Genomic DNA, 26,514 nt, shown 5'->3' on the forward strand with positions numbered 1-26,514 from the left:
TTGCCTAGGGAAGAGTAAACTCTACAAGTGTTGCGTTGGTGACTATCATCATTATTATGCACTTTCATAGTAGTGAGTAAATCGTGGAATCCATTGTGGAACCTAGGAAACCACTCTGAGTCAAACTAATTAAACATCCACAAAAACTATAGCATGATAGCTAGTTATAATTGCCATGCTAATTTAAACTAATTATGTGTTAGCAAAAATGAGTTGTGTTGCCACCTAATGTTACCAAATCTAAACAAAATAAAGTAAGATTAAATTTGACATCAATAACCAAAAATCAAGGGTAGGAATTGGAATTTGGTTTTCTTTGGTTGTCATTCTAAAGGCTCAGGCTGCTAATGGTATCTAATTGATTCTAGTACACAATTGTGTACTAACGACCTGGGTGGACTGGCTTTCAAAATGGTGTAAAATAAAAATGGTTAAAAATCCTAAGGTGTTTCTTTATCATTCATGTTACCTAGCATACAACAATAGAATCTCATTTTCAACCTTTATTTTCTCCATAAGAGTACATTTTCTTAAAGTTAACTAGTCAAGGTCAACAATGTCAAATGCCCACACTATCATTCCTCACCAGCCAAATCCAAACTTTCAAGTTAATTCTCAATCACTATGGGTACTCTCATGGGTCAACATCTCAATTATAGCTTTAAAATCAAAAATTAAAATTTTTACCACCTAGGCAATTAAAACCATTTATTTCATAACTCCTTTGAACAACAGGCATTTTCAAGCTAAGCCAAATGTGCAAATTTCCTTCCTCCCCCCCACACTTAAGTCATGCTACGTCCTCGTATGCATGTTTAGAAATTATCTTAGACAAAAGTGAGGAAATTAAACAAAGAGAAAGAAGAAAAAGAACAATATTATCCGGGATCAAAAGCAACTTCCCAATACCATTGTGACAAGTACACTAACTCCCATTTCATCACACAACATGTTCCTTCCATCCAACTTTATTCTTACAAAACAAAAACAAAAACAAAAGAAAAGATAAAAACTAACTAGCCCACTTTCGGAGGGATCCCGCTTTAAACTACCCGATTCCCTCGGGTGGACGAGTTTTGTCTCATGAGGGCTTGCAGTGAACATACCCACAAAGTTCATTTAACTACTTAAAATAAAATAAAATAAAATAAAATAAGAAAAATAAAAGAAAATAAAAGTGTACATGTTATTACAGACGGAGCACATGACCTGATTAAAATCAGAGAGGCTCATCCCATTCGGGGATCAGGACCAAATATACTATCAAATAAGCTCCTCGATAATGGTGCCATGTTGAACACCGACTTCCTGCCCTCCTCTCTAGCGTTCTCCATATCCGGTGGTAGTGGCGTGGGTTGCTGATAAAATAATGGTGGTGCCACAAATGGTGCAGGTGGATTCACATATTCCACACCTGATGCAAACCCTGAAGTATAGGTCGTGTAATCAATCGGCTCATAATATTGTGTAACCGGCCGATGTTGTAACATATCCTCATATTGATGCCTTCGGTTATCCCTTTCAAAAACATCCTGTTGATATCGCTCAGTCAGGTAAATTTGAACCCTAGCTGCATCAAGAAGGGTGTTTTGTCGCTCCGCCATCCTATTCCACCTCTGTTCATCTATTTGCACATATCTCCTACCCCTACTCATTCCCTCACCTTGAGGGTTATAATCCGGATCAGCCCTATCATTTATATCCTCAACAGCTCGAGTAATCCGCTCAACTGAATCCGCTGAATCGTAGTCATCTTCTTCATCAGGAAGCTCGTCATCCTCTACCACAAAAGTATATCGCTCCACATAAGCTGGATTCTCTATTACATAACCATCCCCTTGTCGCATAAACTCGAACCCGGGAACCTTTTATTTTACTTTCTTAATTTCCTCCCTTTTTCCTTTGGGATTATTCGAAACCCCTCCATTCCTCCACAAAAAGAATGACAAAAACATCATATAAGGGATCACCGCCCTTTGCTTCAGTTGCTCTCGACATTCCCAAATCCAGGTCATCATAACCAATCGTAACGATGGTACCATTGAGTTAGTTACCATAGCATACAATAAAGGTAACTCACGCATTCGAACCAACATAAGATCACTTTTTCTCTGAAGTATGTTGTATTCAATCACCGTGGACAACAACCTTGGAATAATTTTTAGCTTGTTTCTTGAAAGCTCAAAGTTCTCGACATCGTGTCGATCGACGTGAAATAGCGTTTTCACCACCGTAACATAACTATCAGCCGATACTTTGAACAACTCTTTGGCAGTCGGATAATCGTACCCATTCTTCCCCTCAATTCTTATCCCTGCATCATACGGGAGGTCTGGATGTGCTACCTGATTGAAAGTATCCATTCGCATTGGAATCACAGTGTTTCCCACCTTACCCTCCAAGACCAATGTATGTGGAAAATTATCTCCTGGAACCCATTTTAAAGTAGACAGCCAGTTAAACACCTGTGTGGGATAAGTCATCTCCCAAGAGCAGTTCAGCTGTGTACTTGGGAAACCCATTTGAACTGGTTGTAGTGCAGCTTCCCATCCCCAGTCTGAAAATATCTGAAAAGTCTCATATTTTCTCCACACACTTGCAGTTTTGTATCTTTCACAGAAAGTGTTTCTCAAGAGCTGTTCCTTCTTTTCTGTATACAAATAAACTTGCCACTCGTAAGATAATTCACTTAGCCACTTCTTATCCATCCAATTCGGGGTGGTTTCTTGTTGGTTACCACGGCTTCTCTTACCTCGTCCAAACATTTTCTGCAATTACACAATCTCAACAAATAATTTAGTACTTAAATAAAACACATTACATGTTATTGCTTAAAATATCACATTATGAACTTTTAGCAATACATGCAAATCCTAACCTCATGCTCTAAATCAACATATCAATCTTTTATAACCCCTTATTTTCCTCATTTAACCACAAGACTCTTACTTCAAAATGTTATGCATTATCATCACTATTAATCAACCCCTTTTTTCAAGTAAACATCGTATAAGATTGCAATCACCATTCTAAAGAAAACTATAAACTTTATTACCTAACAACCTTGCATTAACATTTAACAATCACTACATTAAACATTAAACATTGAAGACACACATTCTAATCACAAACATCACCAATTCTCGGTCAATGTCAACCCTAGTCAACTACTTGGGAGCACTCAACAAGATATAACCTAAGCCTTTAAATTGATCATGCATACATATCCTATTAACATATTTAGGCACAATTAACAATAGCTAGAATATAAACAATGCTTAAGCATAATTAATTCGGATTACTTCTAGCACATAAACATGAAAGTAACAAAAATCCTAAATTGATAATCAAAAGCAATAAAAAAAACACAAGAATGATGATTACCTTGATGTGAAAACACTTAAATTGAATGAATACTTGAAGAATTAAACCCCAAAAATTGAAACCCTCAAACTTAGGTTTTGGTCAAGAACACGAATCAACACCCAATTTGAATAATTTTGTAAAGATTTGGATGTTTTTGTGAAGTGTTATGATGAATTGATGATGTTTTAAGCTTCAATTTGTTGTTTAGATGATGAAAAATTAAGGTTTAGAGTGATGGTGGTCGTGGTTAATGGCTGCACATGAGTAATATATATATATATATATATATATATATATATATATATATATATATATATATATATATATATATATATATATATATATATATATATATATATATATATAATTTTTCTCCATTCAAAACCTTTAAAACCGGCACCAACACATTTGCACTGGCGTAAAATACGCCAAGTGTGGCGTAAAATACGCCTTCACAATTTCTGGCGTAAAAACTGGCGTATTTTTACGCCCAAGTTGGGATTTTGTGCTGAGCCACGAGTAACAATGGCTTAAAATACGCCAAAAATGGCGTAAAATACGCCAGTACTCAGGTATTGAATAATTTTTAACTTTCCCATTTTTTTACATTTTTTCGGACAACTCGTTTTTGGGACTAAAAACTCGACCCCCTCCCACACTTTGAGCATTGCATTGTCCTCAATGCACAAAGTTAGAGATAGTCATTAAACCGAACCATTTTGAAGCCTTAAAATTGGTCCATTGCCCTGCCCGCATGTACAAAAACAAAATAAAACACCCAACAACTTACAAACTTTACAAAGGTGTGCGGATTTTTTTGATGGAGTCGCGCACTCGACTCCTCTTCCATGCTTTAGCAACCATCGGGATCCTCAACTCTGATGTTGCTAAAGTCGAATTCCCTTACAAATCTATCGTCGAGAGTGATCATAATATCCTCATATTTAATCAGCAACGTTCCCGTGTCAAAGTCCAGCGACATCCTTGTTGTTGCTAAAAACCCACGCCCCAACACAATTGGAGTGTTTTTATCCGGCTCACAATCCATAATGAAGAAATCTTCTTTATAACCAATACCGTGGATAATAAACGGAACATCTACCGCAACCCCAATTGGGTTATCAAAGGTTTGATTCCCAAACCGGATCCTCGTAGTAGTTCGAACTAACTCCCGAATGCCTATAGACTTTGCAATTTTGGCTGGCATCATATTAATGCTTGCACCCGAGTCTAACAATGCCGAGTAAATTATTTCATTTTGAAACTGACATACAACCAAAAACTCCCCCGGATCTCTATATCTTATACGAGGCTTGAATTCACATTGTGGTTTAGGTTTAATATACTCAACTTCAATAGTCCAACCCTCATCATCAACAAAAGACGTTTGGTGTTGTTCATGAACGTGTCCGTGTTTTCTTTACCCCACATATTCTCTAGCATCTCTCGGATCTCTTCTACATCTACATTCGGTTCCTTTTCTAATTTAGGTGCTTTCTTAACCGTGTTAACACTAATGGTTTCAACTTTGCTTGAACTCGCATCACTCTTCCTTTTCAATTGTTTTTCCAAGTAGAAGAGAAAAGAGTTTTCTTCTTCAATGATGTCTAAAAGTACATCACGTTCTTCCGGTCTTAATTCGAACAACATCTTCTCGGTTAGCTTGTGGTCACCCCTAGCTTTCTTGAATTCTTTATACTTTTGTTTCATTGAATCATATAGAATTTCAGCTTTTCATCTTCACTCAACTCGGAATCTAAGCGTTGATCGAGACGAATACCCCCACATTCAACACTTTGATAAATCTCCTCCATGTCTATCGTATCACCAACCACTTCCTCGCTAACTTCTCCATTCAGTTCAGTCTCTTGTACCCCAAGCATCATGCAATAATCCTCTTCAAACTCTCTCTCAACTATATAGGCCGAAGAAAACCGCATGTTTTCCGAATTACAAAATCTAAAAGTTCCGTTTCCTCCTTCAAAAGTGATAGCTCCCGCCCCCGGGTCTATTTTACAACCAGCAGTTGCAATGAATCCACGCCCTACTAATAATGGAACATCTTCATCCATTGGCATATCAAAAATGGTGAATGGTACCTCAAGGAAAACACCTTTCACACTAACCATCACATTTCGAAGAATCCCACATGCCCTACACTTGGTATTGTTGCCAAGTATGATTACCGCATCCGATTTCCTCAACTCACATAAAGTACACTCATCATGAAATAATCATTTGTACATTTCATATGACATGATATTGATGGATGATCCTGAATCGGCAATCACTTTGAATTCTTGGTGATTGCTAACAAGGTGAGGTAATATTCCAATGAAACTTAATTCGAAAAATATTTTACCCGGATCTTCTTCTTGATAAAGAATCTCCGGCCTTCCCTTGGCATCTTCTTCCAATGACAACTTTTTATCGAACTCATCAAAACATTCATCCGAAATAACCTCGGTTACCGCGTCCTCGGGTACATCATCAAATCGCCCATCATCAACCCACACATCACAATTGGGCATATGACTAATAGTAACATTTTGATCAAGCCACGCATCAATACTCTCTTTACTAATATGATTCCCCAATTCGTTCACCCGAATTGTTCTAAGTTGATGGACTTTCATGGGCACAAAGTGAACCGTTTCAACTACTTTGGACTTTTCAAGTGATGTATTTAAAGCGATTTTTAACCGTTGCCCATTAACTAAGAATGGTTCTCCGCCTTTTGGATCTTGTATCTCAATCACCCCATGCGAAGTAACCTTAGTGACAACATACGGCCCATTCCATTTACTTTTCAATTTCCCCGCAACCTTGAATTAAATAGCCACACATTTTGCCCTACCACAAAAGTTCTCCTTACAATTTGCTTATCATGAAATGCTTTCGTTTTCTCTTTGTAGATTTTTGAACTTTCATAAGCATCGCGTCTCAATTCATCTAGCTCCGATAGGTCTAACTTTCTTGCTTTTCCTGCCTCATCCATGTTCATGTTCACCTGTTCAATAGCCCACTCTGCACGATGCTCAATTTCAACAGGTAAGTGACATGCCTTCCCATAAACAAGTCGATAAGGTCAAGTACCAATAGGGGTTTTATAAGTTGTCCCGTAAGCCCAAAGCGCATCGTCTAGTCTTAAAGACCAATCTTTGCGATTGGGATTTACGGTTTTTTCTAAAATCCTTTTTAATTCCCTATTAGATACTTCCACTTGCCCACTTGTTTGGGGATGGTAAGGCGTAGCAATTCGGTGATTTACCCCATAATCCCTTAAAAGTTTAGCAAAATGTGAGTTCTTAAAGTGTGAACCCCCATCACTAATTATGGCCTTAGGTACACCGTGACGACAAAAAATATTTTTCTTAACAAACTTTAGGACAACTTTGTGGTCATTAGTCCGAGTAGCCTCAGCCTCCACCCATTTGGAGACATAATCAATGGCTACTAATATGTACTCAAACCCGAAAGACGATGGAAAAGGTCCTATAAAATCTATGCCCCAAACATCAAAAATGTCACAAATCAAAATTGGGTTCATGGGCATTTCATTACATTTATAGATCCCCCCCCCCATCTGTTGACACCTAGCACAATTTTTAACATACTCACATGCGTCTCTGAAAATAGTAGGCCAAAAGAAACTTGAGTCGAGTACTTTGTACCCGATTTTCTTTACTCAGTAGTGTCCTCCACATGCGAAAGTATGACAATGAGCTAGAATGTCTTTATGCTCTGAAATGTCCCGTTCATATTAATTATAAACGTTTTATATTAATTGGTTTCATTGCGAGGTTTTGACCTCTATATGAGATGTTTTTCAAAGACTGCGTTCGTTTTTAAAACAAACCATAACCTTTATTTTATCGATAAAGGTTTATTAGACATAACAAAGATTATCAAGTGATGATAATATAAAATACACTTTTTCACACGTCCGTTACATAATGGATTACAATAATATTATACATCAATTTATTTTTCGAATGCAGTTTTTAAACAATATTATACAAGCATGCTGACTCCAAATCTTGTCTTTAACTAGCATGCAACAACGGAAGCTCTTAATAATCACATGAGAATAAACATGCTTAAAATATCAACAAAAATGATGGTGAGTTATAGGTTTAGCCTAAATATATATATATATATATATATATATATATATATATATATATATATATATATATATATATATATATATATATATATATATATATATATATATATATATATATATATATATATATATATATCAAATTGTAATAATAGACCACAAGATTTTCATATTGATAAGCAGAACATCTCGTCTGCATAATAATAATCTCGAAGTATTAAAGCCATCCATAACCTGAATGGGGGTTGTTAGGCCCAATAGATCTATCTTTAGGATTCACGTCAATTAGGAACAGAACCTCTCGTCTGCCTAATTCTTAGGTTACCAAGCTAAAAGGGGTGATATTTGGTTTAATAATCCAACCATAGAATGTAGTTTCGAGTACTTGTGTCTATTTTGTAAAACATTTAAAAAGCTGCATGTATTCTCATCCCAAAAATATTAGATAGTAAAAATGGGACTATAACTCACTTTCACAGATTTTCAATTCGTCGAGATTTAAACTTGGCCACAGGTTGATTCACGAACCTATAACAAATATATATATATATATATATATATATATATATATATATATATATATATATATATATATATATATATATATATATATCAAAATATGATCGAAATATATTCACAACATTTTTATTACGTGTTGACGTTTTAAGTTGTTACATTAGCAGTCCAACGTTAGTAGTCCACATTTAGTAGTTCACAGTTAATAGTACAGAAATAAATCGATATATATTATCTCAAATCAATCCACGACCCAGTGTATACAAGTCTCAGACTCGATCACAACTCAAGGTATATATATTATTTTGCAATCAACCTCAACCATGTATAGCTAACTCGAACATTACCACATATAGAGTGTCTATGGTTGTTCCAAATAATATATATAGATGACGTCGACATGATATGTCAAAACATTGCATACGTGTCTATGGTCTATCAAAATTACATAATATATGTTATAATACATGTATAATACAATATAAGTTAGTTAAGTTATGGTTAGTATAGGTTTGTTACAAAGTTTCACGTAGCTAAAATAAGCAAAAATATCCAATTTTATTTTACCCATAACTTCTTCATTTTAAATCCGTTTTGAGTGAATCAAGTTGCTATGGTTTCATAATGAACTGAAATTTATGAAACTAAACAGAGAAATTATAAGTTTATAGTTGGAAATACAGGTTACAAGTCATTTTTGTAAGAGGTAGTCATTTCCGTCGAAAGAACGACATCTTGATGACCATTTTGAAAAACATACTTCCAATTTGAGTTTAACCATGATTTTTAGATATAGTTTCATGTCCATAAGAAAAATCACTTTCCCAGAAGAAAAACTTTTAAATCAAAGTTTATCATAGTTTTTAATTATCTAACCCAAAACAGCCCCCGGTTTCACTACGACGGCGTATGTCCGGTTTTACGGTGTTCTTCGTGTTTCCAGATTTTAAATCATTAAGTTAGCATATAATATAGATATAGAACATGTGTTTAGTTGATTTTAAAAGTTAAGTTAGAAGGATTAACTTGGTTTGCGAACAAGTTTAGAATTAACTAAACTATGTTCTAGTGATTACAAGTTTAAATCTTCGAATAAGATAGTTATATATATAAATAGAATGATGTTATGAACATCATCACTACCTCAAGTATAGTAGGTAAACCTACTGGAAATGATGAGAAATTAACTTGAGCTTTAAAGGATCTTTGATGGCTTGGAAGTTCTTGAAGTAGAATCATGACATGAAAACAAGTTCAAGTAAGATAACTACTTCAATTAAGATTGTTATAGTTATAGAAATTAAATCAAAGTTTGAATATGAGTATTACCTTGAATTAGAAAGAAAAGAATTACTGAGATAATTTGGATGTTCCTGATCTTTCAAGTGTTCTTGGAGTAGGTAATTAGAGAGGATTTGTATGTAAAATTATAGAATGGAAATGATGTAATAAATGATGGTGGTGGTGGCGTGATTTTATCATGAAAACAAAGGCTCCTCATTTTGTTATTTTGTGTAATAATTTATACTTGAAGACAAGTAATGCTTCCCACATGTTGGTTAAACATTTAAGGCTGCTAAGAGCTGATCATTGAAGTGTATATACCAATAGTATATACATATAGAAGATGAGTATTGTACGAGTACGAATACGGATTGAATACGAGTAAATAGTGTTTATTGTAGTAAATAGTGTGTTACTGTAGCAAATAGGTTTTTACTGTAGCAAATAGTATTTTACTGTAGCAAATAGTATTTTACTGTAGCAAATAGTGTTTTACTGTAGCAATTAGTGTTTTACTGTATCAAATAGTGTTTTACTTGTACATCTTTGACTTAATTATATTTCTTCTTATATAGATATATAAAATAAAAACTTACATCATAAAAAATAAATAAATAAATAAAACGATTAATCACAAGTTATGACGTTCGTGAATCATCAGGCAAACTGGGTGGTCAATTGTCTACATAAACTCATTTCAATTAATCAAGTCTTAACAAGTTTGATTGCTTAACATGTTGGAAATATTTATTCATGTAAATATTAATCTCATATAATATATAATCATGGAAAAGTTCGGGTCACTACAGTACCTACCCGTTAAATAAATTTTGTCCCGAAATTTCAGGCAGTAGGAGATGTTGGTGTATCTTTTGGAAATAAGTGTGGGTATTTCTTCTTCATCTGATCTTCACGCTCCCAGATGAACTCGGGTCCCCTACTAGCATTCCATCGAACCTTAACGATTGGTATCTTGTTTTGCTTAAGTCCTTTAACCTCATGATCCATTATTTCGACGGGTTCTTCAATGAATTGAAGTTTTTAATTGATTTGGATTTCGTCTAAAGGAATAGTGAGATATTTTTTGGATAAACATTTCTTCAGATTCGATACGTGAAAAGTATCATGTACGCCGGCGAGTTGTTGAGGTAATTCAAGTCGGTAAGCTACTGATCCGACACGATCTATAATCTTGAATGGTCCAATGTACCTTGGATTTAGTTTCCCCCATTTACCAAATCGAACAACACCTTTCCAAGGTGATACCTTAAGCATGACCATGTCACCAATTTCAAATTCTAAATCTTTTCTTTTACTATCCGCGTAGCTCTTTTGTCGACTTTGGGCGGATTTCAACCGTTGTTGAATTTGAATAATTTTCTCGGTAGTTTCTTGGATTATTTCTGGACCCGTAATTTGTCTATCCCCCACTTCATTCCAACAAATCTTAGACCTGCACTTTCTGCCATAAAGTGCCTCAAACGGTGCCATCTCAATACTCGAGTGGTAACTGTTGTTGTAGGAAAATTCTGCTAACGGTAGATGTCGTTCCCAACTGTTTCCAAAATCAATAACACATGCTCGTAGCATGTCTTCAAGAGTCTGTATCGTCCTTTCACTCTGCCCATCGGTTTGTGGATGATTGGCAGTACTCATATCTAGACGAGTTCCCAATGCTTGTTGTAACGTTTGCCAAAACCTTGAAACAAATCTACCGTCCCTATCAGAGATAATAGAGATTGGTATTCCGTGTCTGGAGATAACTTCCTTCAAGTATAGTCGTGCTAATATTTCCATTTTATCATCTTCTCGCATTGGTAGAAAGTGTGTTGATTTGGTGAGACGGTCGACTATTACCCAAATAGTATCATAACCACTTGTAGTCCTTGGCAATTTAGTAATGAAATCTATGGTAATGTTTTCCCATTTCCATTCTGGGATTTCAGGTTGTTGAAGTAGACCTGATGGTTTCTGATGTTCAGCTTTAACCTTAGAACAAGTCAAACATTCTCCTACGTATTTAGCAATATCGGCTTTCATACCCGGCCACCAAAAATGTTTCTTGAGATCTTGGTACATCTTTCCCGCTCCGGGATGTATTGAATATCGGGTTTTATGTGCTTCCCTAAGTACCATTTCTCTCATATCTCCAAACTTTGGTACCCAAATTCTTTCAGCCCTATACCGGGTTCCGTCTTCCCGAATATTAAGATGTTTCTCCGATCCTTTGGGTATTTCATTCTTCAATTTCCCTTCTTTCACAACTCTTTGTTGTGCCTCTTTTATTCCAGTGGTAAGGTTAGTATGAATAATTATATTCATAGCTTTTACTCGTATAGGTTCTTTGTCCTTTCTACTTAAGGCGTCGGCTACCACATTTGCCTTCCCCGGGTGGTAACGAATCTCAAAATCGTAATCATTTAACAGCTCAATCCACCTACGTTGCCTCATGTTCAGTTGTTTTTGATCAAATATATGTTGGAGACTTTTGTGATCAGTATATATGGTACATTTGACCCCATATAGATAGTGCTTCCATATCTTTAATGCAAAAACAACAGTGCCCAATTCCAAATCATGAGTCGTATAATTCTGCTCATGAATCTTCAATTGTCTGGATGCATAAGCAATTACCTTCTTTCGTTGCATTAAAACACAACCGAGACCTTGCTTTGAAGCGTCACAATAAATCACAAAATCATCATTCCCTTCAGGTAATGACAATATAGGTGCTGTAGTTAACTTTTTCTTCAACAATTGAAACGCTTTTTCTTGTTCATCCTTCCATTCAAATTTCTTCCCTTTATGCGTTAAAGCAGTCAAGGGTTTTGCTATTTTGGAAAAATATTGGATGAATCTTCTGTAGTAACCAGCCAATCCTAAAAATTGACGTATCTGCGTCTGAGTTTTCGGTGTTTCCCATTTCTCAACGGTTTCAATCTTTTCCGGATCAACCTGAATACCTTCTTTGCACACTATGTGACCGAGGAATTGAACTTCTTTCAACCAAAATGCACACTTTGAAAACTTAGCGTACAGTTTTTCTTTCCTCAGCAATTCTAGCACTTTTCTCAAATGTTCTCCGTGCTCTTGATCATTCTTTGAGTAAATAAGTATGTCATCAATGAAAACAATGACAAACTTGTCAAGATATGGTCCACACACTCGGTTCATGAGGTCTATGAACACAGCTGGTGTGTTAGTTAATCCAAACGACATAACCATAAACTCATAATGACCGTAACACTTCCTAAAAGCAGTCTTTGGGATATCCTTCTCCTTTACCCGTATTTGATGATACCCAGAACGTAAATCAATTTTCGAATAAACTGACGAACCTTGCAGTTGATCAAATAAGTCATCGATTCTCGGTAGTGGATAACGGTTCTTGATGGTAACTTTATTCAACTCTCCGTAGTCGATACACAATCTAAATGTACCATCTTTCTTCTTGACAAACAAAATAGGAGCTCCCCATGGTGATGTGCTTGGTCGAATGAAACCACGTTCCAAAAGTTCTTGTAATTGACTTTGAAATTCCTTCATTTTGCTGGGTGCGATTCTGTAAGGAGTACGAGCTATTAGTGCAGCTCCTGGTACAAGGTCTAATTGAAATTCAATGGATCGGTGTGGAGGTAGTCCTGGTAATTCTTTCGGAAATACATCGAGAAATTCTTTTGCGACGGGAACATCACTGATGTTCTTTTCTTCAGGTTTGACTTCCTCGATGTGTGCTAGAATGACATAGCAACCTTTTCTTATTAGTTTTTGAGCCTTCAAACTACTAATAAGATTTAACTTCGCGTTGATCTTTTTTCCGTACACCATTAAGGGTTTTACTTTTTTCGCGTACAATGCGAATCGCATTTTTGTTACATACAACCTCTGCTCTCTCCTTTTTCAACCAGTCCATGCCAATTATCACATCAAAACTCCCTAACTCTACTGGTATCAAATTAATCTTAAATGTTTTGCCAACCAGTTTCATTTCTCGGTTTTGACATATTTTATCCGCCGTAATAAACTTACCGTTTGCTAATTCGAGTAAAAACTTATTATCCAAAGGCGTTAATGGACAACTTAATTTGACACAAAAATCTCTACTCATATAGCTTTTATCCGCACCCGAATCAAATAAAATATAAGCAGGTTTATCGTCAATAAGAAACATACCCGTAACAAGCTCCGGGTCTTCTTGCGCTTCTATCGCATTAATGTTGAAGACTCTTCTTCATCCTTGACCACTAGTATTCCCTTGGTTTGGACAAATATTTTTGTAATGGACCTTCTTCCCGCATCCGAAACAAGTAATGTCGGCATAATTTGCTCCGGCATTATTTGTTCCTTTAGCCATTGATCCGTAGATTTCGCACTTCGTTGCACTATGGCCCTTTTTGTTACACTTAGTACATAATGCCGTACAGTACCCATTCGGATGGTATCCTTCACACCTCTGGCATGATTTCTGCCCCTTATTGTTATTGCTGGGATTGTTGTTGTTGTGGTTGTTATTGTTGTTGGAACGGTTGTTGTAGTTATTGTTGTTGAGATGGTTGTTGTTGCGTTTGTTTTTGCGAAAAATGGTGCAATTGTAGTTGTGATTGTTGGGTTGACTGTTAAAGCGATAGTTACTGTTGTTGTGTTGGTGACCCTTGTCACTGTTTTCTTCCCACTTCCTCTTGACTTGTTACAGTTTGGCCTCCTCAGCCGCCTGCTCTTTAATCCTCCTCTCGATCTGATTTATAAGTTTGTGAGCCATTCGACTTGCCTTTTGCATTGAGGTAGGCGCGCTCGCACTCACATCCTCCTGAATTCTCTCTGGTAACCCTTTTGCAAACGCATCGATCTGCTCTTCTTCATCTTCGAACACTCTTGGACACAATAAACACAACTCTGTGAATCGTCATTCGTATGTGGTAATATCGAATGCGCTCGTAATTCTCTAATCTCTGTCTTGAGCTTATTGACTTCGTTTCTGGGATGGTACTGCTCATTCATCAATTGTTTGAATGCTGACCACGGTAGTGCGTAAGCAGCATCTTATCCCACCTGTTCAAGATACGTGTTCCACCAAGTTAACACAGTACCTGTGAAGGTATGCGTGGCGTACTTAACCCTGTCTTCTTCGGCACATTTGCTTATAGCAAACAAAGATTCGACCTTCTCGATCCATCATTTCAGTCCGACTGGTCCTTCAGTTCCATCAAATTCCAGAGGTTTACAGGTAGTGAAAGCCTTGTAGGAGCATCCTACAAGGTTTCCTGTGGAGTTAACTCCACCGCTAGACCCATAGTTATTATTGTCGTTTTGCATCGCAGCCTGAACTGCGGCTATGTTTGCAGCAAGGAATGCACGGAAATCTTCCTCGCTCATATCCAAGTTCTGCCTAGTAGTCGGTGCCATTTCCTTCAAAAATAGCCAAAAGAATTGAGTTAATCATATAGAATTTCGAGAGTAGTCAATAGTATTTCGTAGCATAATATGAACTTATTTATAAAAGCTTTTTCTTCATATTAGCGTTTTATAAGTTTTAATTTAGGTAGTACCTACCCGTTAAGTTCATACTTAGTAGCTAATATACAATTCAACTACTACAATTCTATATGAAAAACTGATTACAATAATATTATGTTCAAACTTTTATACAATATTTTACAAACGTACAATATCGCTATTTTACATATAGCATGAAATATAGCACATAATAACTTTGATACAAAGTAGCTGTGAAGACAATTCTAGTTTAACGCAAGTCGTTCAGCAAAGGCAATAAAGACACGTAATTCATAGGTCCAGAAGTAAGTCATGCATTCGAGTTTTACTAGTATTATTTCCCATCCTTGGTCTTGTGGAAAATAACTATTGTGACCGTTGGCTAGGCAGCATGTTGTAACGTCGCCAAAAGGACGAGGGTTACGTAATGCCCAACAGCCCCGTAACAATATAAAAACCTTGTTTCTCACCCCAACTACTGAATCCGTCACTTGTGGGAATGTTTTATTTAACAGTTGTAATCCAATGTTCTTTTTCTCACTTTGGTGAGAAGTGAACATCACTAACCCGTAAACATAACATGCTTCTTTATGTTGCATGTTAGAAGCTCTTTCTAAAGAACGAAGTCCTATGTTGGGATATGTGGAGTCAAAATAGGTTCTTAACTCGTAGCGTAAAATTGCATTTGGGTTCCCCGGACTTAATGCTTTAAAGAAAACACGGCATAACTTAAAGTCTCCCCAATGTGATATACCCCATCTTTCAAAGGAAATCCTTTTATAAACTAAGGCATGCTTGGAACGTCTTTCAAATGTTCGAAAAACTAATTTTGCCGTAAATAATTGTGCCGATGAATTTTGAGCGACTCTAGACAAGATTTCATCAATCATATCCCCTGGTAGGTCTTCTAAAATTTTCGGTTGTTATCCTTAACGTCCATTGTGTGTTTTAATACTGTAAAATAGACGAGGATTAGATTCGTAAAAGATAATTAACAAATAATACAATAAATTTTTACATATAACATAAAAGTACAAGCACACTATATTACATATATTACATCTCATGATTACAACTCTTTATTCCGACTCACTTGTTTCTTCCTCCTCGGACTTGGTTCGTTTCGCTAATTTCCTAGGGATACCTGGTGCTCCTCTAATACGAGCCGTCATTTTCACAAATGGTTTAGAAAAACCTGGTGGCTTAGATGTTCCCTGATTATAGTTAAAATTTAAGAAATACGGGTGTTTACGATATATCCCAGCGGGATATTTCATGTTAACATAAAGTTCATCGGTTTTGGACTCGGGTTTTTCTAATTTGATAGCTTTTCCCTTATTATTTTCTTTTGCCTTATTAAATTGAGCTGGGGTCATTTCTATAACATCATCGGTATCCTCGTCGGGATCCGATTCATCGGAAAATTGATAATCTTCCCAATATTTTTCCTCCTCGGCGGAGACACCGCAAACCATTTTTAACTTTGGTCCATTAATTGATGATTTTCTTTTATTTAACTGTTTTTCCGTGTTTCCTAATATTTCTCCCTCCGGAACCTCTTCTTCTTCCGGTTCCTCTTCTTCCGAAATTTGTGAATCTTCCCAAAATACATTCGACTCTTCATTATTATTGGGTGAGTCGATGGGATTTGTACTAGAGGTAGACATCTATCACACAATAGTAAGCACGTTAAGAGATTAATATATCACATAATAATTACATGTTAACAATATATAGTTTCTAACAAATGTGTTAAGCAATCGTTTTTAAAGAAAAACACGGTCGAAGTCCAGACTCACTAATGCATCCTAACAAACTCGGTTAGACACACTAATGCAAATTTCTGGTTCTCTAAGACCAATGCTCTGATAACAACTGAAATGTCCCGCTCATATTAATTATAAACGTTTCTTATTAATGGGTTTCGTTGCGAGGTTTTAACCTCTATATGAGATGTTTTTCAAAGACTGCATTCGTTTTTAAAACAAACCATAACCTTTATTTTATCGATAAAGGTTTATTAGACATAACAAAAATTATCAACTGATGATAATCTAAAATACATTTTTTCACACGTCCGTTACATAATTGATTACAATAATATTATACAACAATTTATTTTCCGAATGCAGTTTTTAAACAATATTATACAAGCATGCTGACTCCAAATCTTGTCTTTAACTAGCATGCAACAGCGGAAGCTCTTAATAATCACCTGAGAATAAACATGCTTAAAATATCAAAAAAAATGTTGGTGAGTTATAGGTTTAGCCTATATATATATATATATATATGTATGTATATATATATATATATATATATATATATATATATATATATATATCAAATTGTAATAATAGACCACAAGATTTTCATATTTATAAGCAGAACCTCTCGTCTGCATAAAGATAAAATCATTCATATGAATTGAACACCTGATAACCGACATTAACTTTAATGCATAGAATATCCCCAAACAGAACCTCTCGTCTGTATAATAATAATCTCGAAGTACTAAAGCCATCCATAACCTGAATGGGGGTTGTTAGGCCCAAATAGATCTATCTTTAGGATCCGCGTCAATTAGGAACAGAACCTCTCGTCTGCCTAATTCTTAGGTTACCAAGCTAAGAGGGGTGATATTCGGTTTAATAATCCAACCATAGAATGTAGTTTCGAGTACTTGTGTCGATTTTGTAAAACATTTAAAAAGCTGCATGTATTCTCATCCCAAAAATATTAGATAGTAAAAATGGGACTATAACTCACTTTCACATATTTTCAATTTGTCGAGATTTAAACTTGGCCACAGGTTGATTCACGAACCTATAACAAATATATATATATATATATATATATATATATATATATATATATATATATATATATATATATATATATATATATATATATATATATATATATATATATATATATCAAAATATGATCGAAATATATTCAAAACATTTTTATTACGTGTTGATGTATTAAGTTGTTACATTAGCAGTCCAATGTTAGTAGTCCACAATTAGTAGTTCACAGTTAATAGTACAGAAATAAATCGATATATATTATCTCGAATCAATCCACGACCCAATGTATACAAGTCTCAGACTCGATCACAACTCAAGGTATATATATTATTTTAGAATCAACCTCAACCCTGTATAGCTAACTCGAACATTACCTCATATAGAGTGTCTATGGTTGTTCCAAATAATATATATAGATGATGTCGACATGATATGTCAAAACATTGTATACGTGTCTATGATCTATCAAGATTACATAATATATGTTAGAATACATATATAATACAATATAAGTTAGTTATGGTTAGTATAGGTTTTGTTACAAAGTTTCACGTAACTAAAATAAGCAAAAATATCTAATTTTGTTTTACCTATAACTTCTTCGTTTTAAATCCGTTTTGAGTGAATAAAGTTGCTATGGTTTCATAATGAACTAAAATTTATGAAACTAAACAGAAAAGTATAAGTTTATAGTCAGAAATACAAGTTACAAGTCATTTTTGTAAGAGGTAGTCATTTCCGTCGAAAGAACGACATCTTGATGACCATTTTGAAAAACATACTTTCACTTTGAGTTTAACCATGATTTTTGGATATAGTTTCATGTTCATAAGAAAAATCATTTTCCCAGAAGAAAAACTTTTAAATCAAAATTTATCATAGTTTTTAATTATCTAACCCAAAACAGCCCCCGGTTTCACTACGACGGCGTATATCTGGTTTTACGGTGTTCTTCGTATTTCCAGGTTTTAAATCATTAAGTTAGCATATCATATAGATATAGAAAATGTGTTTAGTTGATTTTAAAAGTTAAGTTAGAAGGATTAACTTGGTTTGCGAACAAGTTTAGAATTAACTAAACTATGTTCTAGTGATTACAAGTTTAAATCTTCGAATAGGATAGTTATATATATGTGAATAAAATGATGTTATGAACATCATCACTACCTCAAGTATAGTAGGTAAACCTACTGGAAATGATGAGAAATTAACTTGAGCTTCAAAGGATCTTTGATGGTTTGGAAGTTCTTGAAGTAGAATCATGACACGAAAACAAGTTCAAGTAAGATTACTACTTGAATAAAGATTGTTATAGTTATAGAAATTGAATCAAAGTTTGAATATGAGTATTACCTTGAATTAGAAAGAAAAAAATTACTAAGATAATTTGGATGTTCCTGATCTTTCAAGTGTTCTTGGAGTAGGTAATTAGAGAGGATTTGTATGTGAAATTATAGAATGGAAATGATGTAGTAAATGATGGTGGTGGTGGCGTGATTTTATCATGGAAACAAAGGCTCCTCATTTTCTTATTTTGTGTAATAATTCATACTTGAAGACAAGTAATGGTTCCCACATGTTGGTTAATCATTTAAGGCTGCTAAGAGCTGATCATTGAAGTGTATATACCAATAGTATATACATATAGAAGCTGAGTATTGTACGAGTATGAATACGGATTGAATACGAGTAAATAGTGTTTACTGTAGTAAATAGTGTTTACTGTATTAAATAGTATTTACTGTAGCAAATAGTATTTTGCTGTAGCAAGCGAAAATTTAATGTAGCAAATAGTGTTTTACTGTAGCAAATAGTATTTTACTTGTACATCTTTGATTTAATTGTATTTCTTCTTATATAGATATATAAAATAAAAACTTACATCATAAAAAAAAAACGATTATATAATTATCACAAGTTATGACGTTCGTGAATCATCAGGCAAACTGGGTGGTCAATTGTCTACATAAACTCATTTCAATTAATCAAGTCTTAACAAGTTTGATTGCTTAACATGTTGGAAACATTTATTCATGTAAATATTAATCTCATATAATATATAATCATGGAAAAGTTCGGGTCACTACATGCTCATCTTCCGCCACACATCTCCTTATGATTTGGTCGGGTCCAATTTGATAAAGAACCGGGTCCTCCCAAATGTAATGCTTAACCTGCAAGAAAACATAATCCTTCTTGTGCTTGTTCCAATGCTCCGGTACTTTTTTAGTCACCAAATAGTTAACAATATGAGCAAACCAAGGTACCTGCACAATACTAAACAAACACTCGTCCGGGAAATTCTCGTGGATTGGTTTAGCATGGTCAAATGGTGGCGGGGGAATTCTAGACAAATGGTCGGCTACCACATTCTGTATACCCTTCTTATCCCTTATTTCCAAATCAAACTCTTGTAGCAACAAGATCCACCTTATTAATCTAGGCTTAGACTCTTTTTTCTCTAGTAAGTACCTTAAGGCACTATGGTCCGAGAAAACAACTACCTTAGACCCCCACAAATATGATCTAAATTTGTCTAAGGTAAACACTACTGCTAGTAACTCCTTCTCGGTTGTGGTATAGTTTATTTGGGCATCCGAAAAAGTCTTACTAGCATAGTATATAACTACCAGTTTCCTATCAACCCTTTGCCCTAAAACAGCCCCAGCTATGTAGTAGCTTGCATCACACATGATTTCAAATGGTTTAGTCCAATCGGGTGATTGCAAAATGGGTGGTTCGGTCAACTTAAGCTTAAGGGTGCTAAAGGCCTCCTTACATTGGTCATTAAAGTCAAACGGTGCATCTTTTAACAACAAGTTACACAATGGTTTAGAAATTGCACTAAAATCTTTGATAAACCTACGATAGAACCCCGCATGTCCCAAAAATGATATTACCCCTCTGACATTGGTCGGTGGTGGTAACGTTGAAATTAGTTGCACCTTGCCCTATCTACTTCAAATCCCTGTTCAGACACAATGTATCCCAAGACCACCCCTTCCCTCACCATAAAATGGCTCTTTTCCCAACTAAGGACAAGATTGGTCTCGGTGCGCCACTTTAAAACTTTTTCCAACATATTTAAACATGTTTCAAAAGACTTGCCAAATATTGAAAAATCATCCATGAAAATTTCTAAAGACTCGCCTATTAACTCTGAGAAAATACTCATCATGCACCTTTGAAAGGTAGCCGGTGCATTACACAAACCAAAAGGCATTCGTCTAAAAGCATAAATTCCACAAGGACAAGTAAAAGTTGTTTTTTCTTGGTCATTAGGGTGAATAGGTATTTGATTATATCCCGAATACCCATCTAAGAAACAGTAAAATTTCTGACCTGACAACTTTTCGATGATTTGATCAATAAAAGGCAAGGGAAAATGATCCTTTTAAGTCGCAGCGTTTAACTTCATGTAGTCATTACATACCTGCCAACCCGTCACAGGACGGGTTGTGATCTTTTCTCCTTCTTCAGTTTCCATGACTGTGATCCCAGCTTTCTTTGGCACTGTTTGCGTGGGGCTTACCCACTGACTATCTGAAATAGGGAAAATAATCCCCACATCCAACCACTTAAGAACCTCCTTCTTTACAACTTCCTGCATGTTCGGATTTAACCTGCGTTGCGTGTCATGAGCGGGTTTAACCTCCGGATCTGTAACTATACGATGCATGCACACTGAGGTACTTATCCCTTTCAAATCAGCTATAGTCCAACCCACCGCAGCCTTGTACTTGTGAAGCACCTCCATTAAAGCTTTTTCCTGCACACCTGTCAGATCTGAAGCAATAATAACTGGCAAAGTGCCGTTAGTATCTAAAAACACATACTTTAAATGGGAAGGTAATGGTTTTAGCTCGAGGGTCGGTGGTAACTCTAGCGAAGGTTTTGTGTTGGTGTCTATGGACTTGGGTAATGGCTCATATTTATGAGTCCAAGGTGGTAACCTAGAGTCCATTGTACTTGCTATGGCCAATTCAACCGCCTTAACCTCTTCACATTCAACATCTTCTTCATCACCTAAACAAAATACTTCCACAGAGTCATTTGTTATCAAATGAGAAGTATGCTTTTCAACTTGTTCATCAATCACATCTACCTGGTAGCATTCATGGACACTTGGGGCGTGAAGAGAATTAAAGATATTAATCCTCATCTTTTGATTTCCGAATGATATGTCCATGGCACCCGTTCAACAATTAATGTGGGCATTTATGGTGGTCAAAAACGGGCGCCCCAAGATTATAGTGGGTTGGGCATATCTATTCCTAGATTCAATATCCATTACAAAAAAGTCAACAGGGTAATAGAAATCCTCCACTTTTACTATCAAATCTTCTAATATTCCCCTAGGCATTTTGATTGATTGGTTCGCTAGTTGAATAATTATGTCGGTTCTTTTCATTAACCCCAATTCAAATCAGTCAACTAGACAAAAGGGTAAAATATTAATGCTAGCTCCTAGGTCCAATAACGCCTTTTTCACGTTTACATTGCCTACAGTCACAGCTATCAATGGGGTCCCCGGGTCCTTTGATGTCGTGCGAGGTGTATATAAAATAGCTATTAATTTTTAGCAGAAAATACTATTAAATACGATACAATTTTACACAAGATATTTATTTATTTATAGAATGGATATACTTAAACCTTGCTACAACACTTATAGGTAGTGTACCTAATCGTACAGTAGTGTAGTTTTTAGTAAGTCCGGTTCGTTCCACAGGGAATCTTTTTAAACAAAGCTTAACGCTATATTAGTTACTTTTATAAAAATACAAATATATATATAAGTAATATTATTATTATAAAAGGGGGTTTTTACCGTTTAATGACCGGTTTGTCGATTTTAAAACTTTTTGTCGCAGTTAAAACCAAATGTAAAATATTAAAAATAAATACAAGACTTAAATTAAAGCGTAAAGTAAATAACGATAATGAAATTGCGAATAATAAAAGTGCGATAAAATAAACTTGCGATAATTAAAAAGTACGATAATTATAAGTACAATTAAATACAATAACAATAAAAATGAGATAATTAGAAGTGCAATTAAATATAAAATAAAGGAAATTAAATATGAAATAAAAGAATTATGCTTATTTAAACTTCCGTAATCATGATGTTTGACGTGTTGATTTTAGTTTTATGCCCATGGGTTAATTGTCCTTTGTCCTGGATTATTTAATGTGTCCGTCTGGTTTTTGTCCATAACAGTCCATCAGTCATAAATATAAATTGCGAGTGTCCTCGTCAAATTATTCTTATACCCGAAGTTAAATATTCCAACTAATTGGGGACTTAAACTGTAACAAGATTTTAATACTTTGTTTAATAATTACACCAGGATGTCGACTGAGTGTAACCCAAGGTTTTAATATTTTGTTATCAATTATACCAAGTGTCCTTGTACATAATTTCACCCCTGTTTTAATTATTCTAGTGGCTATTAATCCATTCCCGTGTCCGGTTAAATGAACGATTATTCGTACATATAAATACCCCGCCCATCGTGTCCGATCGAGTGTATATGGTAATTTATAGGGACGCACAATTGTAAATCTTTATATTAACATTAACAAACTATCATTTAGTTAAACAAATATAAAGCCCATTAATAGCCCATAGTCTAATTTCCACAAGTGTCGTTCTTTTGTCCAAACCCAATTATGGTACAAAGCCCAATTACCCAATTTTAGTAATTAGCCCAACATCATGATTACTTCGAATTAAATAAGCATAATAATAACTTAGCTACGAGACATTAATATAAAAAGGTTGAACATAACTTACAATGATTAAAAATAGCGTAGCATTACACGGACAGAATTTTGACTTACACCCTTACAATATTCGCTAACATACCCTTATTATTAGGATTTAAAATTAAAATTAAAATTAAAATATAAATTATATATATATTTTACGTATATATTGAGAGAGAGAGATAGATATTAGATGATGAAAAATGATCAGAATTCGGTTGGCTTTATAGGGAATTGCAGAATTTGGGGCTCCGCGACTCGCGGCATTTTTTGCCTTCAAACTCCGCGAGTCGCGGAGTTTGTAAATACAGCTCACACAATTTGGAGTCTTTCTTGCCGACGGTTTTTATTTATTTATATAATATATAAATAATTATAAGAATTATTTAAATATTATATTATATTTATGTGCATAGTTGACTTGTAATTTTTAGTCCGTTGCGTCGAGCGTTGAGAGTTGACTCTGGTCCCGGTTCCGGATTTTCGAACGTCCTTGCGTACAATTTAATATCTTGTACTTTGCGTTTTGAATCTGGTACTCTTGTAATTTCGAGACGTTTCTTATCAATAATTGGAACCTCTTTGATTGTATTTTGTACTTTTGAGCTTTTTGGTCGTTTGCGTCTTCAATTCGTCGAATCTCTTTTTTGTCTTCACCTTTTATTATTTAAACGAATATCACTTTTAAATAGAACAATTGCAACTAAAAGCTTGTCTTTCTTGAGGAATAATGCTATGAAATATATGTTCGTTTTTAGCATTATCAAATATTCCCACACTTAAGCGTTGCTTGTCCTCAAGCAATATCGTCTTGAAATACTAGAATCACTTCTTTATTCTTCACACTTTGTACATCAGTGATTTCTATACGGCGGTATAAACAATGGTAGTAACGATATGGTTTACAGTCCCACATGACTATAAAAATTTAGATCCATTAAGGAAATTGGATCTTTATGAAAACATTTGATCTTTTGAAAATTAAATCTAGTTTTTACCCTAGATAAGTTTTCCGGAATAACCCTTTACCGGTGTTTGCAAAATATTTTTTGTGGGTTTGGTGGGTTTCAGATTTGAAAATTTTAGCTCAAAACTTGCGGTTTTGTGTCACCCACTTGCTAACCTTGTATTTGGAAAGCAACACGTCCAGTTTACTTGTCCCGTATATTACCTTTCGATAAACTACCGTCCGGTTGTAAAGGAAAGCGTTGAACAAGCAACTGTTAAGGCAATGTCCCCTGACATGCTTTTAATTATGGTCTATAACGTGTCGGACGCAATTACTATCCTTGGTAGGAGCAATAGTAAAGCTCACCCTTATGATTTTTCGGTCTGGCACAAGGTCCTGTCTTTGACCACTATGCAACCACCGTTCTTACGGTTGACACCCGATTTAGTTCAGGTGACCTAATGAATTCCAGGTGAATTCCTAGGATTTTACGTTCAATGGTAATGAACGCATTGAAAATAGGGTTTTCAGAAAACAAATCGGTTTGTAATTTTGATCAAAATATTTTCTCGTTCAAGCTCGAGTTTAGATATCATTGAATTCCATGAGTTTGTAATTCTCAATCTTTAAGGTCAATCTCAAGGATTGAGTAATATCAGGCTTAAAAGCTGATTTTTGATCTTTTAAGGAGATTATCCTTTCTGGGGATCTGATTCATTAGTCTTATCCAGCTAATTTGCATGGTGCCCCCCCCCCATTTTACGAGATAAATCCTTCTCATGGTTAGGATAAATCTGACCACTTGGCGACCCTGTTTAATACTGAGGTCCGTGGATTTCCTGCTGATTTTAGTGATGACTTTTCTAGATTTTTCGTCAACCTACAGCTGGTCTGGACGACAACTTCCTGACCTAAATCAAGAAGCATGCGTCTTTTTCGGAAGACTTTACTTCCCTTTAATGATGGAATTGATTCATCGTGTAGATCCATCTCTTCTTTTCTTTCATCGGGTAAAACAGTTTAGTTTAGTCCAAAGCAAAAGTATTTTCAGTTATTTGTTACAGATATATGTGACATATGTTTAAGATAACTTGGTAAATTTTCCCACACTTGGCTTTTATTTTCCTTTTTATCGTCCTCTATTCCATTTTAAATGAATTTTAACATTTTGGTTTGTTTCTCAATTTATGTCCTTTCTGAGGTAACAATAATTTTGGTGTTAAAACCTAGTTTTATTGTTCATAAATATGTATAAACATGATTTTGAGTTCATTTAATTGAAAATTTTTAAAAATTTTACTAGAATTGGGTAGTCAGTATATAAGACTAGGGCTGTTCTTTATTATCAGAGAGCACTAGATTCTAATACAACTACTGCTTTACTAGTATTTTTAATGGTAACCAAGTGTTTAAGATAAAAATTATAAAATCCGAAAGAATTTAACCCCTTCCCACACTTAAGATCTTGCAATGCCCTCATTTGCAAGAAATCAGTAACAATTTAAATTATTGAGGGTGATTTGTGTGAAAATGATTAAATTTTACCAAAGTTTCCAAATATATTGGCGTTTGTTTGCTGAATGATAAATGGTGCGCATCATTTGTTCATTCCGTCTTGGTGTTATTTCACATATATTTTGCATCTTGTCGTCAAAATTAGTTGCTTTTGCTGAACTTAATGCCAGTCTTTGAAAATTCGTTGTTTTACCCTGTTGTGTACATAAGATAAACTGCAAACATATATACATATTTTTGAAGTTTGGTATATTACCCCACATTCAAAAATTATTAAAATCTAAGAATAAAGTTAGAAAATTATAAAAACTATTACAATATTAACATAAGTATTAAACGTATCAACATTACAAATTACAAAATAAATAAAACTAAGTAGACTAGGGATGATATTGATACCAATAGGGGTTCCATGCATAACCATAGGTGCTATAAAATGCTTCGGCAGGGTTATACGTAGGATATGGTGGTTGCATCTCTATAGACCAGGAAGGGAATATGGGTTTTGGAGTAGGAATATAGTTTCTACCTATATGTTGGCAATGAGCTATGATTTAGTTTTGATGAACTTTCCAATCTTCAAATGCTCTCTGTCTAGCATTTTCGTACTCCTGTGAAGCTATAAACCTTTGCATTTCTTGCATTTCATTTCCCCCTCCTACATTACCTTGTTGTTGGTT

The 26,514-nt window shown here is 34.9% G+C and overlaps 1 protein-coding gene across 1 annotated transcript; it reads right to left on the minus strand.

Annotated features, from left to right (window-relative positions):
* Positions 1–5,600: 5,600 nt before the first annotated feature.
* Positions 5,601–21,760, minus strand: LOC139849508 (uncharacterized). Its single transcript, XM_071839159.1, has 6 exons — positions 21,032–21,760; positions 20,544–20,659; positions 19,706–20,460; positions 6,545–6,870; positions 6,242–6,430; positions 5,601–6,191 (listed from the first exon to the last, which is right to left on the minus strand). Exons 1-6 carry the CDS (start codon positions 21,758–21,760, stop codon positions 5,601–5,603), a joined length of 2,706 nt encoding a protein of 901 aa, XP_071695260.1.
* Between the last annotated feature and the right edge of the window lie 4,754 nt (positions 21,761–26,514).

This window comes from Rutidosis leptorrhynchoides, chromosome 5 (assembly GCF_046630445.1).
Source record: "Rutidosis leptorrhynchoides isolate AG116_Rl617_1_P2 chromosome 5, CSIRO_AGI_Rlap_v1, whole genome shotgun sequence".
NCBI lineage: Eukaryota > Viridiplantae > Streptophyta > Magnoliopsida > Asterales > Asteraceae > Rutidosis > Rutidosis leptorrhynchoides.